A 13360-nucleotide genomic window follows, 5' to 3' on the forward strand; every position below is an offset into this window, starting at 1 on the left:
GGCCGCCGCCGTAGATGTCGATGAAGAACCGCCACAGCTCCTCGCTGAGCTGCGCGTGGTCGGAGCCCGGTTTGAGGGTGTACTTTATCGTGCCGTCGATTTCCTGGAAGATGACGGTATGTATAAGAGTTTATACGGTTATACAGTCGTGATATGTTCAGCGCTTTAATAACAGTTTTATCGGGTGGGAATAAATAGCAAAATCAAATGATTTGGACCTTTGATATTCTACAATATACTTAATATGCTTGGTTATACTAATATATTTAAGTATGTCCAAGCTTAGTGCTAAAGATCCGATGAACTGTTTGACCTAATTCCGACTGCCAAATTCCACAATCGCACAGCTCGACATAGCTGAATTCGCGGCATTTTCTGCCTAGAACCACAAAATTGTGAAACAGCTTGCCTGCGTCGGTATTTCCATCTGCCTTCGATATGAAATCCTTCAAAGAAAGAGCTTTTTGCTTATGGGCGGCGGTGATCACTTACCATCAGGTGCATCGCTTGCCTTTTGCTGGTATTGGTATGAAAAAAAAAAAAGATTATATAACAATTTCATTGTTCAATAGAGCTCATGTGGCTTCAGTATAGACTGGATAAAATTTGATGAATTGTAGTTTATTTTTGACATGACGTGGCGTGCGTACCTGCTGGTGCAGTATGGGCGCGTTGTCGACGGGCGGCGGCGGGCGGCGCGCCTTGTTGCGCACGAAGGCCTGCCACTGGCGGAACCACGCCATGCTGATCGCGTATATTGACTGCGGCTGCTCCTGCTCCTGCGGACACACACATCATAAAGACGTTAAATTACGGAAACACTAAAAAAAATTTCAAGAAAAAAAAATATTGGTATTTTAAACTGTTTCTATTAATAAAACGTAAATCTACACATATGATTAATCTAATAAAAATCATCAGTCAAGAGCGAGTTGGATTCGCCTAACTGCAACTTAGGGTTCCGTACAAATAAGGTAAAGAGTAACTACGAAAAAATGGATCAGCAATTTCCAAAGAAAAAAGGAATCTACAAATTCCCTTCAGCCAGTCGAAAATTCCGAGCTCTGAAGTACAACAAAGAAAAAATACAGTGGAATTGACAACCTCCTCATTTTTTGAAGTCGGTTAAGAAGGGTGAATAAATATAAAGCGCATTGTACCTGGAAGTTGGCGTGCAGCTCAGCGAACGCGGCGAGCTCGGTCTCGCGGCGCGCGCGCAGGCGGTGCTGTGCGCGCGCGCACGCGCCGCACTCGTGCGCGTGCGACACCGCCGGCCCGCCGCCGAAACTGTACGAGTTCGTAGATGTAAATGTAAAATGTCAATAAAAACAATTTTATTTAACCGTTTCCCTGTATCATACTGTAATATGTATTTTTATATTGTTTTATTTTTAATATACACATATGTATTTTTGCTGAAACAGATCATTCTCCTAGAGTTTTCAGTGTCAATGCTTTCTACGAATTCAATCCCAATTTGAAATCAGCATTAGTGATTCGAGATGCAAGGCAGGTTGGGTCTTATCAAGTGCCGCCAAATTTGTAGTTCGACCACAGACCAAAACCGAGCGCGGCCCGCGCCACTGGCAGCGAACAAAAAAAAAAACAAAAAAAAACGCAAGGGCATAGAGTATATAAGAGCTCACTTGGCGTGCAGGAACTCCCAGAGCGGCTGCGGCAGGCGCGCGGCGAGCGCGGGCAGGTGCGGCGCGCGCTCGGCCCGCACGCCGCCGTGCGCGCACACGAAGTCGCTGTTGTCTATCGGCCCGGGCTCTGCCCACGTGTTGAACCTGCGCCCGCACCGCGACAACGCGATTCATTTATTTATTTCTTAAACGATTTAATATACCACACCAAAATTAAAAACGTTACAAATATATAGAATATTGTGATTAATATCACACTAATATTATAAATGTGAAAGTTTGTTCGTTTTGATGTTTGTCCGTCAATCACGCTAAAACTACTGAACGGATTTTGATGAACTTTGGTATACAGACAGGTCAAGGACAGGACAGGACAGGACTTGGGTGACAGAACAATTTTTTTATCCCGTTTAAATCTCTCTTGGGTTATAAATAGGTATCTTGGCGGAGCCGGGACAAACGTCTAGTAGTACATTAGGCGATATAGCGATGTAATTAAATTGGAGACTTTTTTGGAATAGAGAATGCGTTCTAAAGAAAGAGAGAGGCTCATATCTTTTTCCTCACCCTCCACGGTCCATCTTCTTCCGTCACTCCTAATCCCCTTAACTTAAGGCAACGAAACATTAAAACTTTTTTTATGTTTCATCATTTCTATGATGATGCGGCCAAAGCCACGCGGTTTGTCTAGTGAATTACAAAGAAAAACACGTGTTCCACTCACTTATTAATCCATTGTCTGGATATATAAAATTTAATATCGTTGGGTTCATTCCGCGACGATTCCAATATCTCGGCCGCCTTCTGACGTAGTAGCGCCATTTGGGGGTTTACCTTCCTGCGAATGATAGATTAGTTATGAAGATGGTTCCTAAAAAACCGTTATAAAACTATTGAATAGGTTACATTACACGATTATTTAGTAGTTAATATATTATTGAATATCAAAAAATATCGTTGATATAGAACCGGTATACACAACGGTATCAGAATACTATGAAATGAATTAAAATACGATATATATTATCGACTAAATGCCTCCTGCGATTCAATCCAATTTTCCCCAATTATCCAATTTACATTGCTTATCATTCTATTAAAATAATAGAATAATTTATGTACGTGCATTAGGGGCACATTTTACCACTTTCGAAGTGTCCCTTTTTTATTTATAAAAAAACCATATATATACAAACATATATCGCAATACGTGTACACGTATCGATATGAAAAAGATCAGTTTCGTTTCCAAGTAAAGAGAAATCAAAAACATAGTTTTCATTATTTCTTTTTTGTGTGTGTAAGTAAATCTTAATGAGGTTCACACAATACATGTACGTACCAATCTTCAACGGTATAGTTTTATAGTATCAGAAAAAAAGTGGCTATGACATAAGGACGGAGAGCTAGACAGACAGACAGACAGCCATGTCTCCTCCAGCTCCGGGTCCCTACGAAGGTCCTGCCCGCACACGCACCTGTAGAACAGCACGTACGCCTCGCACGTGGCCAGGTGCTGCACCGGCACCGGCGATATCGCGGCGTCGTCGAACGAGTACCAGCTGTCCTCGCTGCTGGTTGTTGCGTTGGTTGTGTTGTTGTTGTTGTTGTTGTGGTTGCTCGTGCTGTTGCTGTTGTTGTTGTTCGCGCGGGCGATGCACGTGTAGTGTCCGCCGCCGGCCGTGCCGGCGTGGCATATGACCGCGCACAGGGAGTAGCGGCTTATTTTCGACGTGCATTCTGTGAAATGGAACGGTTTGATAACCGACTTCAATCAAGAGAAATGTATGTATGTAACAGAGAAAAACGGTGGAGGTTTACAATTCGATTGCATTATTGAATGTGAACTTTTTACTGGGCGAACCGATTTTGATTTTTTTTTTTAAATTGGCCCTCCCTGAGGATCTATATTTGGTCTTTTTAGGTAGCTATATACTTTTTTAAATTGAAACTTACGCGTATTACTTAAACTTCGTTTTTATAAAGTCGCGACTGACAGGATACTGTTTAAATTTTTATTATAAATATAAAAGTATCACCTTTATGCGTATACGGCGCCATGTTCAAGTCGTTGATAGGGAACGAGACCCGCGCGGCGACCTTGGCGCTGAACATCAGCTCGTGCCGGAAGCGCTTGAGGTGCACGCACAGCACTTCCGGCAGCTTGATCACGCCGGACATCTTGATGCCGTTGCGCAACTTGTTGCAACGGGAACAACTGTCGGTATCAGTGTCGGTATCGGTATAGGTATCGGTTTCGGTTTCGGTATTTGTATATTTTTAATGTGTAATAATGGGCAACTGAGCTGTAGCGCTGCTGCAAATGTGCTGCTCGCTTTTAAGAAGTGCGTAAAGGACTGACGACGAGAATAAAGGAATAGCCTGGGAAGGGCGAGAAAAGGGTAAAGGTAAGGGAATATAACACTTTGTACGTTTGTTTGTTTATCTTTCCATTGTGGTATGATTGCAATGTCTGGGGTTATTAAGATAGTTAGGAGGATAAAGAAGAAAGGAAGGAGAGATAAAGGTAAGGATTACGATAGTTAGGAGGATAAAGAAGAAAGAAGGAAGGAACTTATTTCAGTGGTGAAACATATCTTGTTTCTATGCTTTGTGAACGCGGGTGAATTTCTAGTAACAAATAAATACCTCATACCCAAAACGTTGTCTGGTAGTGATAACTTTTAGCCAATAGGCCGCCATTTGTGCACTAGTTTACGATTTTATATCTCTTTCGTATTTTTAATATTGCGTACAATATATAAATAGCACACCTATACATATTATCGCCCTTCAGTTCGTCCGCGCTAAAGAAGGCAGCGAGACAGTCTTGGAGCGACACCACCGGCCCGTAGAACCAGGACCTCAACCAGCTGACCAGCCACCATAGCTGGAAAAAAGTCCATAGCTATAAGAAATCAACAAACATGTGTGTTCAACCGATTTCAAAAGTGAAGGTTCTCGATTCGACTATATTTTATTTGAGTTCGTTGTGTCAGAGAACTTTCGAGAGGGTGAATCGATTTTGATTATTATTATTTTTTTATTTTTGAAAGCTGTCAGAAATAAAATTTGGTGTAGTGCTGACAACTTAAGGCTGTTCAGCTTTGTTTAAAAAAAGAAATAATAATAATTCATATATTTAGAACTCTTTGGTGTTCTCAGTAAACCAAACTTACTAAAAAAGATTTGTAACTTAAAAGAATTTTAACAGGATTTGGTAAAATTGTATGCATATTGTATACAAATATCTTAAACAAGTGTTCCATCCCTTCTTTTCCTTGTGGTAAATATATAGCCTATAGCACTTAGGGTGTACCACATCCAATGGTGAGTCGGTGAGTTCGAGAAATTTCTAAGTTTCTGAGGGAAGCGCGTTCAAACAAACAAACTCATTACCTTTATATTATTAGTACAGATGATCAATCATTAAATCATAAAAATTTGTCAAATCTTAATTTAACCACTCTTAATACTTTCGATAGATACACACACTATTTTATATGCGTTGCCTGGGAGAGATCACAACATATATACTTTATTAAATATACTGTACATTTTGCACATGGTGGTTCTAAGGTTCCTTTATGTATAGTTATATTGGAGTTACAGATAAAATAAAAAAAAATATTATATATCATCCACAACACTTAGCTAACTTAACCAACTTAACTCATAATTTCTGCCACTCACCCAACTCTCCTGCGATACATGCGGATGGTTAAGTATCGGCTGCTGGCACCTAAGCACGGCCAAGTGCTCTCTCGAAGGTATCGGCAGCGATAGGTCTTGGAAGGTTTCCACCCGCGTTGACACCTGCCGGGTGAAATATACATTGTACTAGCCGACCTGACAAATGCTGTTCTGCGTTACTATTATTAACATTTAGAGGTATGAAAAATGGATGCTGGCCGTTTCTCAGACCTACCTACGATATCATTGCAATAGCACACAAAATATCATGAGTCGGTTCAGTTGTTTCAGAGGATTATTTTACGAACACAAGAATCCTACTAATACTATAAATGCGAAAGTTTGTAAGGTTGTGTGTGTGTTTGTTGCTCTTTCACGCAAAAACTACTGAGCCGATTGCAATTTGGTACGTAGACAGCTGGATAACTGCAATAACATATAGGCAACTTTTTATCCCGATATTCCTACGTGATACGGACCTACGCGGGTGAAACCCTGGGGCGCAGCTAGTATTCTATATATGCAGATGGATATGGGTGTAGGTAAAAATTGGTTAAGTAAGCTGACAAGCAACTGCAAAAATGATTGGACTTCCATGCTTCTATGCTTTTTTGCTTAACCTCCGTTTTTTATAGTTTTCGTTGTCTTAAGTAGCAATAAAAATAGATAATCTGTGAAAACAACTAGTAGTTCATGCGATACAGCCTGCTGAAAGACAGACAGACGGACAGACAGAGGCCCGTTGCCTTTATCTCACTCTTCCCAGTCCATTCCATCTTTCCAGTAGTCAATCCTTTCCTTATCCCTTTCCCCTTGAAAACTGCTCACATTCGCACAGGAACTCCCAAGTCGCATTCAGAAAGCTTATTATTATAACGATATGGAGACGCACTAACCCTATTACATATGAGACACTGCACGGAGGACAGCAGCTTGCCGTCGAACACGTCGGACACGATGCTGCGGTAGCGCGGCCCGCGCGCCGCGCCGTCCCCGCCGCCCCCACCAGCACCGCCGCCCCCGCCCCCACCGCACACGCTGCCCGAACTGGACTTGCTGGAAAGTGGATATAGATGTATATATATATATCTATTTATATTATATTGCATATATTATATTATATATATGGATATAGAGTTATGAAGGCTGGCTTAAATACTTTGATAGGACATCTCTTGAACAAATACAAATACATAACAATAAAAAGTGCTACATAACGGTTTCGATTTTAAGAAATAACGAATTCGCATTCTTTATTAAAAATAAATAAATAATAGTTAGATAGACCTAGGCATCCGCTTAGAAAGGATTTTGATAACCCCCCCCCCCCCCCCCCCCCCCCCCTATATAATAGGGGATGAAACTTTGTATCATAAAAAATTATCAAGACCGCACGAACGAAGCTGCGGTCAATAGCTAGTATATGTATATCTATCTATCTATCTATACTATAATAAAAATTGTCAGGGTAAAATTCTGTACATTGAAGATATTTAGAATTTTTTTGTGAGTCGTTTTATTGTCGATACTAAAGTATAAAATGCAATATAAAAAAAATTCTCCATCTGTTAATATTTCGAATGAGAATCACCCAAAAACTACTGAACGGATTTTCATGAAACTTGGTACGGTTATAGCACTTACTCCAAGAAAGGATCCTATTTCATTTTTATCCCGGCAATCGATACAGTGTCAGGGGGAGGTGGGGTGAAAGTCGATATAAAAATCTACTGACAAACGCGAACGAAGTCGCCGGTGCAGCTAGTACATAAATTAATGAATCTTACGTGTGTTGCAACGAGTCGGGCGCATCGCTGTGCCCGCTGGAGCAGGTCTCGTAACGTTCCTCGGCCTCGCTCGAGCCGGACAGCTCCGACTCGGAGCCGGCCTCGCGCTGGCCCCAGTCTCTTGTAGGACCTGGAGTTTCATATTAAAACCAAGTTAATGCATGCTTAAAATGTACTATATAGCTCAGTTAATGCCATTAAAGAGTACCAACCACGTAATTGTCCCTACAATCAGTCCGTCTGTTTCTTCTTCAAATGTGCTGCTGCTGTTCTTATAATGTGAAAAATTATACAATGCGAGCTGACTCAAGTATAGGTAAGTTCACTCGTTTTTAACACCGATTTTGGTCATGCGTAATGTTATGTAGCCAACAGATTTCCTCTATAAATCGACCATGCAAAAAAGTTCCTGAGTTTGAACACTTTAAACCTAATAAAATTTATACACTTTTATCGTATTGAAGCATTTACATTATAGAGCAGTTGTGGCTTAATTTGCCAGAAACAGGCACTTTTTTTTATGTCATAGCAGGCAGCTGAGCTGGTGGTTCGCCTGATGGTAAGCGATCACCACCGCTCATAAACATTCGCAAAGGTAGTACCTCCGTGAATGCGCTGCCCGCTTTTATGGGGTAAGAGAAAGGAAAGGATTAACGACTGGAAATAAGGAATGGACTAGGACGGGTGAGGAAAAGGAAACGGGCCTCCGGCTACCCCACTCACCGTACGAAACACAGTGGCATGCCACTATTTCACGCCGGTTTTCTGTGGGGGTGTGGTACTTCCCCGGTGCGGCCCAATTCGTGACGAAAGGTGCTCGACTCCCACAATCAAAGTGCCTCTGCGAATGCGCTGCCCGCGAAATATTATCGAAAAATGTTTTTTTTTATGTCACAGCGGACAACTGGCCTAGCGGTTCGCCCGATGGTATGCAAAAACCGCCCATAAACATTCGCAGAGGTTCTGCCTCGATAGTACAATGAAACAGATACGCACCATTGACTTGTTGCGTGTGCACGTTGTATGCGAAATGGTGCGTGCCCGCAAAGCTCGCCGAGCGCCGGTGCCGCGACCCTGCGCTCTCGGACTGCTGACGTATTCTAGAATAAAGAACACACTTATATCATAAATGTGCAATTCGTTCGTTTGTTTGTTTGGATGTCTGTCCATAAATCACGTTGAAACTACTGAACGGATTTTGATGCAATTTGGTATACAGACGGGGTATGAGCCGACTCGGGTGATAGGATACTTTTTATTTCGAATACATGCTCCCTTGGGATAAAACAGCAACTTTGATATCCGGGCGAGGCCGGGACGGGCGCCTAAATATATAATATTATAAAATAATTTAATAAATATTTAAAGTACACTACTGTGGTATTCACTTTCATTAATGTGGAGATGGGAATTTCTTTCGACGAAATATAGAGCGCTTATTAGGTTAATTTAATACATAATAAGATCAATAATACAGAATTATATTTCAATTTAATACATCTAATTTGTATATATGTTTTATCAAATTGATAAAATGTTAGAATTTAAAATGTATTGCTGTGATTTCCTCGTAACTAAAGGTACCATAGACTATTTGTTTGAGTAAACTATTTAAAATGTAATCTGTATTCTTTGTTGCAAATTCGCAAAAAATGAATAAAGGTTTTAGACCTTTATTCATTTTTTATTAAAAAGAAAAAAAACTGACATTAATCCCCTTTTTATCAAATAATGTATTACATAATTTATTATATTCCTTTTATAAATTGAAGTGTAAGTAGCTCACCTCAAGTATCCATCATGCCTGGGCTCGTTGTACGACGCGGGTGATTTCCGCCTCATGCGCGCGAAGTATGGCGCGTCACTGGCTGTCGACAGACACATCATTTAACACGTTTATCACACAAACATCCACACACAGACACACGTACGCACGTACGTACGCTTGCAAGCACGTACGCACGCACGCGCGTACGCACTATCATTAGCTTCAAATAATGAATACATCGCATTTAATAACTCTTTAAAATAAATCGCGATTTATAACTGCTTGCAACAATAAATAAATCGCGATTTATACCTGCTTCAATTAATGAATGTATCGCCTTTTATAAAGGTTTGATGAAAAAAATGAATAAAATACGTTTTATTACTGCTTAAAACAACGAATAAATCACGCTTCAAACAATGAATAAATCGCCTTTTATAACTTCTCAAAACCAGAAAAAAAAATCACGATTTATAACTGACAAAGCCCTTAAACAATTAAACAATATATAAATCGCGTTATCTACATATATTTATAGCCACAATATTACCTCCGGAAGACACGGCTCTCCGCCTTATATGCAGCGTCCTATTTTCTTGTGGTTCCCCTTCTGATTCTGAAACCAACTTATCTTCTGGCGTGCTGTCCCATACCTGAAAGTATACGTTACTAATATTTATAAATAGTATTAAAAAATTTCTCATACACATTACTAGCTGACGCGGCAAACGTTGTTCTGCCTTACTCTTATCATTAAGCGGTATGAGACATGGACGTTGGCCGATTGTCATACCTACCCGATATGCATATTTAATGGAATGAGAATCGATCCAGCCGTTTCGAAGAAGCATGGTAATTGGAAACGAACAATGACACGAGAATTTTATATACAACTAGCTGCACCCGGCAAACGCTGTTCTGCCTTACTCTTATCGTTTAGTGGTATGAAAAATAGATCTTAGCCGATTCTCAGACCTACCCAATATGCTTACCAAATTTCAGAGGAATCGGTCAAGCCGTTTCGGAGGAGTATAGAGACTAACATTGTGACACGAGAATTTTATATATAAGATAAATACTTTACTTATAACTGAATATTCTTTTTCTATCTTTAATTTAATCTGCAATCAGCGGTATTCGCTATAAGCGGATGTGTTGCCTGGCAAAGCAGGACATGTAGAGAGAGCCTTCCAATGAGGTCATCTGCTCTTCAAGTGAAACATATCATATCACTGTCATCATCTGAACTAGTGACGATCATCCACAGTGCGCTTTAGGAGGAACACTTTACCGCGCACTACTCCTCTGTGGAACGATCTACCCGCTTCAGCATTTCCGAACCACTATGACTTGGGTCACTTCAAGAAAAGAGCGTACACGTTCCTTAAAGGCCGGCAACACACCCGCAACTGTCTAGGTTGAGTGGACGCATATGGGCGGCGTTAATCAACGCTTACCGTTGAAGCGCCTACTCATTTGCCCGCTATTATATATAAAAAAAAAATATGTCTTTCCGTTTGAAACGTTTTTTGATATTTTTTTTTTGTTTTTTGTTTTTTGTCAACTTGTAACTGAACCAATGAACATAAACAATTCAAAGTACGCATGTTATTATTGAGCCAGCTAGCTACTGCGTTTCGTTCGGTGATTGGGGGAGCCGGAAACCCGTTTCCTTTTTCTCGTGGTGCTCCCAGTTCATTCCTTCTTTCCCGCCATCAATCCTTTCCTTATCCCTCACCCCATAAAGCGGGCAGCGCATTCGCAGAGGCGCTACCTCTGCGAATGTTTACGGGAGGTGATGATCTCAGTTGCTCTCTATGACTGATGATGATGATAAAAAACAATTTACCGGCTCCTTTAACTCTTCGTGCAGCTGGTCCATGAAACAGCGCAGGAACTCTTGCGTGTCGTGTTGCTGGTAGCCTCGGAACATCGGGTGTACCTGCCAACAAATTTATTAGTTACTAGCTGTTCGCCCCGGCTTCGCCCGTGGTACAATACAAATATAGCCTATGTCACTAAGAGAAGCTTTCTAGCGGTGAAAGAATTTTCGAAATGAATCCGGTAGATTTAGCGTTAAAAAGTTACAAACATAAAAAAACAATCTAAATTTTTTTATATTAGTGTAGATAACCATTGACGTACATTGAACACCAGGACTCGACTACAAAACTTTGCCTGCGCGTGTTAGGCAGTTTTAAGTTCTAATGAGCTATACAATAGACTTTGAACATAACTGCCGCGAGAGTAAGGTGCTGATTTACGATAACTAGCTGCGTCCCGCTGTTTCACCCTCAATGAGTTCTTCCTTAACATCACAAAGTTTTCGGGGGAATATAGGACTAAAAAGTAGCCTAAGTTATTCCTTGTTATATCATCTATCTGCCAGTGAAAGACCCGTCAAAATCGATGCAGCCTTTTCAGAGATTAACCGAATCAAAGTGGCAGACAAAAATTGAAAAAAAAAAACAAATTATAATGTGGTACCATTTACTTATCACTTATTAAAAAGTGGTTATTATAAATCTACAAACACACACCAATTTGACGGCCAAATTGTGACGTCATAGCTTAATAGTTAATTATTCACTCACATGCCGTATCCCGTAGAGAATACCATTGGGTATAACATAGCCTCTCGTTTTCCGACACCACATCTCTTTGATTAATTTTTGGTATGCACTGTAACAAGCGATATAACAATTATTATTATTATTATTTTTAACAAATAACTGAAACGTCTGAGGTTAAAGGGGACCACACGGGTTCACGGGCAGTGGTAGCGCTTACTATCAGGCGACCCACCAGCTCAATTGTCGACGATGAGATAAAAAAAAACACGGTAGGCCTGGCCCATTTAACTCATACTAAAAAAATCGAAAGAACTGGTAAAAATCATTTCACCCAGGTAGTTCTGAGGTAAAGAACACAAAAAATACAGTTGAGAACCTCCTCTTTTTTAGAAGTCACTTGATAAATTATTTATACATATTATATACTGATAAATAATTGGTACAACTACGTCCGTCGGTAAAGAAGCCATCGAGTAATTGCCTAACAACCCACAGCCAAAATCACTCGAATTGCGAGCATCGCAGGTTCGAATCCCTCCTCGTGATCGAATATTTCTATTCTTCAAAAATCTCTTATAAGTGTTAAAGAGTTAAATAAATAAATAAACAGACAAATAAATAAATAAACAACCGGCTCAGGCCCGGCTTCTTGTCGGCTGCGAGCACGGCGACGGCGGCCGCGCACTCTATGAAGTACGAGGTGAGCGGCTGCGTGTTGCTCAGCGCCTGCAGCGCCGCGTTCATGTAGCACGTGTTGCCCATGTTCTGGAGCCCCACCAGACCTGGAACGGGGGCGCACGATGGATATACTGGAGTTCTTTTTTTTATGTCATAGTCGGCAATGGAGCTGGTGGGTCGCCTGATGGTAAGCGCTACCACCGCCCATGGACATTTGGAGAGGTGTAAGGTCGAATGCAGACCTTACGCCTCTTCAAATGGATTGCCGACTGCGGAATGGAAAGGGATTAGGAAAGGATTGAAGAGAGGAGTAAAGGAAAGGACTGGGAAGGGTAAGGGATATGGGCCTCCGGCTCCCCCACTCACCGAACGAAACACAGCAGTATGCTATTTCACGCCGGTCTTCTGTGGGGGTGTGGTACTTCCCCGGTGCGAGCTGGCCCAATTCGTGCCGGAGCATGCTCGACTACCACATATGATTATAATACGTACATTAAAAAAAATGCTGTGTACCAAACTACATAGATAACAGTGATAGAATAAGACAATCTGGCATCAGAAGAGCACAACGGGCGTTCTTATCGCTGAAGTAGCAATCTCATCCATTATACACGGTGACGAGAAAATGCAGTGCATATGTAAGGTATTATGGAACGCTACCTTAGATCCGGTTCGAAGGACCATTAAATTAGCAGGTAAGAGGATAGGAGAGGTATATAATAACAGAAGTATGTTTGCACTAAGTATAATTTTGTAGCTATTCGGGAGCGTGCCGTGATTGTTTATATTTTATTTTTCTATTATAGTGCAAGCAAAGGGACAGTTGGGTCACCACCGCCTATAAACACTTGTTACAGGTGCTTTGCCGGGCTTTAAGTGACATATACACTATTTTCTTTAAGGCCAATGTAGTAATTGTTCTCACCTCTAGGTCTCTGATCATCATCATAGTCCGCGTCTTCCATCTCCAGCTCATCATCATTCACACTGATACCAACCGAGCCTAACCGCGTGCTAACCGCCATGTCCTCTATCGTAGTCGAATCCGCACTCATCTGTTGGACATTATTCGAATGTTCAGATAGTGTCAAAATAGACATCGTGACATTAACAAATTAAAAAGGTTTTGTATGGGTGCTTATTATATATATATAAAGCTACACTACCACTCACTGACTCACTGACATCGCTTTTCTCGGAAACTGGGCAAAAAGT

General features: G+C 41.0%; 1 protein-coding gene across 1 annotated transcript in view; it reads right to left on the reverse strand.

Moving 5' to 3' along the window:
* Positions 1-13360, reverse strand: part of LOC119837039 (ubiquitin carboxyl-terminal hydrolase 20) — a 26422-nt gene that overhangs the window by 1187 nt on the left and 11875 nt on the right. Inside the window, exons 4-21 of the mRNA XM_038362524.1 lie at positions 13071-13200; positions 12099-12249; positions 11489-11576; positions 10744-10836; positions 9445-9547; positions 8913-8994; positions 8123-8226; positions 7127-7256; positions 6236-6395; positions 5340-5462; positions 4421-4536; positions 3686-3864; positions 3125-3386; positions 2371-2484; positions 1647-1790; positions 1161-1287; positions 651-779; positions 11-103 (exon numbers count right to left, since the gene is read on the reverse strand). Coding sequence (XP_038218452.1) covers positions 11-103; positions 651-779; positions 1161-1287; positions 1647-1790; positions 2371-2484; positions 3125-3386; positions 3686-3864; positions 4421-4536; positions 5340-5462; positions 6236-6395; positions 7127-7256; positions 8123-8226; positions 8913-8994; positions 9445-9547; positions 10744-10836; positions 11489-11576; positions 12099-12249; positions 13071-13200 — 2328 coding nt within the window. The remainder of the gene's footprint in view (positions 1-10; positions 104-650; positions 780-1160; positions 1288-1646; positions 1791-2370; positions 2485-3124; positions 3387-3685; positions 3865-4420; positions 4537-5339; positions 5463-6235; positions 6396-7126; positions 7257-8122; positions 8227-8912; positions 8995-9444; positions 9548-10743; positions 10837-11488; positions 11577-12098; positions 12250-13070; positions 13201-13360) is intronic.

Source organism: Zerene cesonia, chromosome 26, assembly GCF_012273895.1.
Source record: "Zerene cesonia ecotype Mississippi chromosome 26, Zerene_cesonia_1.1, whole genome shotgun sequence".
Taxonomy (NCBI): Eukaryota; Metazoa; Arthropoda; class Insecta; order Lepidoptera; family Pieridae; genus Zerene; species Zerene cesonia.